Source organism: Phytophthora cinnamomi (genome assembly GCF_018691715.1).
Source record: "Phytophthora cinnamomi strain GKB4 chromosome Unknown Contig0, whole genome shotgun sequence".
Taxonomy (NCBI): domain Eukaryota; phylum Oomycota; class Peronosporomycetes; order Peronosporales; family Peronosporaceae; genus Phytophthora; species Phytophthora cinnamomi.
In genome coordinates, this window is record NW_027150933.1 from 1681118 (window position 1) to 1686864 (window position 5747).

Genomic DNA, 5747 nt, shown 5'->3' on the forward strand with positions numbered 1-5747 from the left:
AACGAATTGCTCTAACTTCAACAAGTAGGTGTCGATAGCATCGGCCAAGAGTAATAGATCATCGATCCAGATAAATAGATACTTGTACAAAAGCGACTCAAAACATTGCTCCACTGTCTGCTGGAAATGCACAGCAGCGTCGCAGCACCATTGGGGCACCCGGCGAGGAGTGTATATTTTGGAGTCAGTGGTGTATAGCAAGCAGAGTGGTTTTCAGGGTCACGCCGATTCGGGAAGGACACCGTCTACAATGGACAGCGGAGAGCAGGTGATGTTTGATGTGGTGTTTAATGTGGTGTTTGACGACGATGACAGTAGGATACAGCAGCATAGTGGCGTAACGGATCAGGGACGGCAGGCGACGGCGTGGAAAGATAGCAGCACCAGCGAGCGCGAAGATACCAGAAGGGGTGAGCAAGGTGACGGCGAGTGCAGACCGCCATGACATCGTCTGTATGGGTGACAATTGTGTGGCTGAGGCGTGCTGGCAAACGTCGCTGCCAAAGATCGCCCGCCCCAAAAGGTACGCTCAGCCAGGACCAAGGATAGCGAACCCAGAAGACGGCTCAGTCTAAGATCTGCGGAGTCGGTGGCAAGCCGAAGACGCGGAAGAGCGTGCGCTGCGAAGCAAGCGCCAACCAAAGCATCGTACCTGCCGGTACAGGCAGCAGCAAGTGAACGAAGAAATATACTTGAGTTCCTGAGCGAGCATCTACTTGAGTCAACTAGAGGAACGCTAGTGAAGAAGCCACTGTCGAACGAAGTCGTGCGGAAGCAGCTGAAGCCGAAGCAAGCCGTAGTCGCCGTACTACTGGTCCCGTTCGTCGACAGGTCCCTCGGTAGAAGACCGTCGGAAGGGAGAACACGAAAGCTGTGCGCGCACGTGGCACGATCTACATAGTGACAGCTCCAACCAGCTATAGCCTCTCTGGGCTTAAAGGAGAAGCAAAGGGTCGAGTGCACGTGCAAGCAATACCTGGGACAATTTTCGGCGATAGCGAAGTTCTGCCTGTCAGTATATATTGCACGTTGCATAAGTAGCCGGGCTGTCGTCGTTAGCCACCGAAGGCCTCACCACTGGAGGTGCGAGATTGGGGCAAGGTAGAGGTGGTAGCTGGCAAGACAGAGGTAGCTTACTGTATGACATCAACTCTTGACTAAGCTCATCTAGAGAAAGCTGCCCAAATCCTTGGAGGAGATCGAACAGCTCGTAATGCTTCTTGTCCTTTGTGTGCTCTAGTAACGCACTCATGTGAGGCATGGAACTAATCGATGCTTCGATTAGACCGTTGACAAGTCGGTAGTCGCAGGTTTGGTGATACTCATCGTTACTGGTACCTGGCTTCCGAACCGGTAACACTGGGCTGGCCCAGCGACTTCTCGGATTTTCACAAACCCAGCCGAGTTCAACCTGATTCTGGTTAAACTCGCGTAGAAATGCTCGCACAGCAGGTGGATACCTGCGTGGCTTACTTTTCACAGCTTTGACCCCGTCTTTGAGACGATTTTTGAGCGGTTAACGCGGGCCGGAGGGTCATTGCCGAGTTCGATACGCCAGATGTCGTGTTTGGTCGCAATATCGCGGAGGCACTCCTCCAAGTGCGGCTGAAATCCGTGTTGGAGTGCCATTTGCGCAAGGCGCTCAACGGCTTCGCGAAGGTCATCGTCTGTTGGAGGGGAGTCAGAGACAGGTACACCGTCATCGTCATCGATCACATCCTCTTCACCGTCAGTCTCGTGTTTGGCGAGCTGTTATAACTGTCGGTCGACGTCAATACCCAATTGTGTGAGCAGGGCTTGACCCAGAATGAATTCGGGCTCGTCATCGTCAATAACGAGACATTCAATGGGCTCATGGATCACTACTGGCCCAGCAGCGGTGTTCAACAACACCCGAAGTTTCACCGATGTGCTGCAAGCAATCTCGTGATCGGCTATCCCAAAGATTAACAATGGTGCGCTAAGCCGGGTCAGTTTAATCGCGGGGTCACGGAGTATGAGCTCGTCGTCGTGCCTATGGCTAATGGCAGTCCGGTCTGCACCAGTGTCCGCACAGTATGGTAGTTCCATAACGTCGTTCAATGTGACAGTCTTCTCGGCCGACGGGATGCACTGCCGGAGACGATTGAGGCGAGCTACCTCGCGTTTACCGTGCTCACCACGCTGAGACCGCAACTTCCTGCGTACATCAGCTTTCTCACTATCCGTAGCTTTGGTACATTCGGACAGCCAATGGAGATCGCCACAGTGTGGGGATGCTGCTGGCGGAGTTTTTGGTTGGTCTACGGGACCTTACATTGATGGCCGTGGGCCAGAAACGCTGGTTTCTCTTACCAACTTCTGCTTTTTGACCGGCTGTTTACTGCCGGCACGCACAGCAGGGCGCTCGGCGCCACGGCCCCCACGGTCCCGATCGCGCTTGGAGTGTCGTTGGCTTTGATAGTCCTTTTCGTGGTCGAGGGCGAGAATCAAGTCGTGTACAACTACCTCGTCCTCGCGCCCTTTGCGCGTTTAAAAACGTGCAGTCCGATCAACATCCTCCCTAAGTGCCTTCGGTTCGAGCAACTTGATCAAGATATAGCACAATTGTTTTCTACCGTCGTCACCAGTGAAGAAAATGCGCCACCCATGATCGTCGATAATATCATGGCACAGCTTGAAATATTGAATGACTCTCTCATGCACGTCACTTTCACTTAGATCGATGCGGAGGTGTTCGGCCATTTCCTGGTCAATCTCCGGAACACTATAATTGTTAGCAGTTGAGATGATCTTGTCCACCTCGGTGAGGATAATGTCAACGGTGACGTCCGACATGGATATTTTCCACCGCAAACTACACCACTGCCTGAGCAGTCCTTCGTCGAAGGTATTTTTGATCGGGACGATCAGAGCGTCCGTTCTCCCTTCGCACGGTTGCTAATAGTGTCCTCGTACTCGCGACGTTCCTTCCGCCACCTCAGCAAGGCAGAGTGCGACGCGCTGGTGATTCTCGGTGGCAGAATCGGAGTGAAGATGGGAGCCAACGAGCGCTCTGCATCGTTGTCAGGTGGGTTCGGGCATTTGCGCCCTAGACTTGGTCATGTTGGTATTGGTACAGCAGGTACTGCTAAAGAATTCTTTGTAGTGTCTGCAGGGAAACCGAAGACACGCTGGGGGAGACGGTGAGGCTCCCGGAAGTTTAGCCGTAGCGTATTGGCAAAGGTAAATAGCAAAGTGAATAGGACACGAGGTATCCTAGTAATGTGGCTCCTGCTAGCCAGTGAAGCCGCAGCTACTGTAATTTAGGTTGTCGTTAGCTAGTCATCAAGTTTGTCGTTATGGAGCACTGGATTTCTGGCTGGTCATCACTTTTACGTTATGCTCAGCTTGCTTTCGTTATGCACACGATTTGTTGTCGGAGTCATCACGCTTGCGTTTATTGACTGCGACCAGTTGGTGCTGAAGCTGCTAGCCTGGACAGGCTGGAGATTTCCTCCACTACATCCAGCTCACGATCAACGTGCGTCCACTGGTTAATCTGCGAGAAGCGGGCAATGCCCTGCACCATCGCTTGCTTCTTCTTGGCTACCTCCACGGAAATCGACGTGTCGTGGAAATCCGCGATCATCGGTCCCAGCACAAAAGTGCACCTGAAGTTACCGGGCTCCACCTTCTTCTTCTTCTTCTTGGGATTGTGCTCGTACATCTCCCATTCCTCTCGGATGGCCAATTCAGCAGCCCGAACGTCCTCCAGCGGGTCCAGAACGTTGCTCAGGACCCCGTAGGACATGAAATCCATGACTCGAAATCCGACTTGAACTGGGATCTCAATGTCGATTCCAGTGTTTCCAGGCTTGAGGTTCTCCGCTTCCGCCGCGATTTGCTCCAATGCCTTGGTGTACGCTCGGCTGGGGTGTTCGCTCTGGTGCACCCCGCAGAACTGTACGCGTTAAGCAGACTGCAAGCCAACTCTCCATCCGTGTATCCACTAACCCAGTTTACCTGCAACATAGCAGGAAGTGGTGGGAGTGGATAGCGTACTCCTTGTTTTAGGACAGGGCACGACCACACTCGGCGCTGCAATCTCGACTCGATTAGGATGCTGACGTTAAAGCGTTTTCAGCCATTCTACCGCCCTGTCACCCGGAATAAGCGCTACTTGATTGCCCCCGTGGTTGAATTTGTGAACGCGACGTCAAACAGAAAGCGGATGCACCAATTCGATGGCGGTCTGACAGTCAAAACCACCAACTTTCACGATCTCATGCTGCCGGGTGTTTCTAACTTCTACACTATCAGTTCGCACTTTTAGTAAGGATGGAACGAGTGAGTGGGCAGATTTTCTTGTATCTCACTATCATGGACGTCGCGGTGACATGGTGCTCCAAGGGGCATTTATGAGAGTCTTGCTGGCTCAGGTGGCGTGAATACACTGAAATGCGCGTTTGACAAGTTTAAGTCTGATTCAATTGGCCTCTTCATCTTTATGGACGCTGTCGTAGCGACGCTAGAGTCGTTGACACTGGACAAGCCAGGACAAGGAATGGACAATGATCTCATTGCTCGGAGCTGCCCAACTTGGAGGAATTGCTGCTCTGCGGATATTTTGCGATGGTTCGGCTGGCCTTTACCAACTTTTGTGCAGACAAGCAGCAGCTCCCGTCGATGAACTGCAACTGGGACGACGTTGGACCGCTGATGGACAGATTGGGTGATACTAAAATTTCGCTTGTCAAACGGGTTGGGTGGGTGCGCGTCCATATAGTGAGCCGGTATTGAGACCCAACGCTACGATGAGATCACGGCGGTGTTGCGCATGCTAGCAATGAATTTGAACGTGGAATATCTTGAGGTGGTCGTATCACAGTGGGGCTATCTATATCGCGACGAATCCAAGAAGCACGACCCCATGCCTGCTCACTGGCAGCATCGACCGCTTCCGAAGAAGAGCAAGCTTGCGTTATTAAGTATTATATCGCCGGTGGAACCGAACAAGAAGGCGAAACATGCGCTATGTACATGCATGATCAATCGAGACGTGTTGTCCAACATATTCGCCATTGCAGGAGCAGTGGAAAATGTTCCTTTTCCAGGAGTCGGCGGGATTTCAAAGTGTCATCAGCGTTTGAAGCTCCATCGAAGTTTTAACCTGTTTTTAAGCTTTTAAAAAAGCAAAATTCAAATGCCTAATTGAACACGTTGAGACGTACCGTCGAAATGAAGTTGCAGATTCCGGATTTCCCGGTGACGTGTGAAACGTGTACGGTCATGCCTGTCCCGGAGGATAAGGATGTGCTCCTCGGAATGAAGTGGCTTCGGGAGAATAACCTGGACATCGATTGGGAACGTTTACTATTGCGCCCGCGTACAAGGACTAAGGAACCCCAGGCTCTTCAATTGGTGGTACCTAACAGACCTCGTGCGCGTATGATCGGAGGCCGTCGTTTCAAGAACGCAAACCAGAACCGCGAAATCTTCCATTGCTACCGTCGGCATGGTCACAAGGGTGCGTTCGGTGCAACGAAACTGATCACAACGAAGCAATTTCTGAAGGAACTCCGCGAAGGGGAGGACATCGAAGCTGTATTTGTTGTCAATCCACACGACTCAGAAAAGGCTGACCGTTTTAAGCAACGGGCTGTTTGAGTATCTTGTAACCCCGACGGGTTTGAGCGGTAGTCCGGGCACATTTAACAGGCTGCTACAGCGAGTGTTCAGTGACTTGCGCGATGTGATGCGTATCTATTTTGACGACATCTACGTTT

The 5747-nt window shown here is 52.0% G+C and overlaps 1 protein-coding gene across 1 annotated transcript; it reads right to left on the reverse strand.

Annotated features, from left to right (window-relative positions):
* Nucleotides 1-3418: 3418 nt before the first annotated feature.
* Nucleotides 3419-3993, reverse strand: IUM83_01979 (uncharacterized protein; the record flags this gene model as incomplete). Its single annotated transcript, XM_067925874.1, has 2 exons — nucleotides 3419-3904; nucleotides 3985-3993. 2 exons carry the CDS (start codon nucleotides 3991-3993, stop codon nucleotides 3419-3421), a joined length of 495 nt encoding a protein of 164 aa, XP_067800593.1.
* Between the last annotated feature and the right edge of the window lie 1754 nt (nucleotides 3994-5747).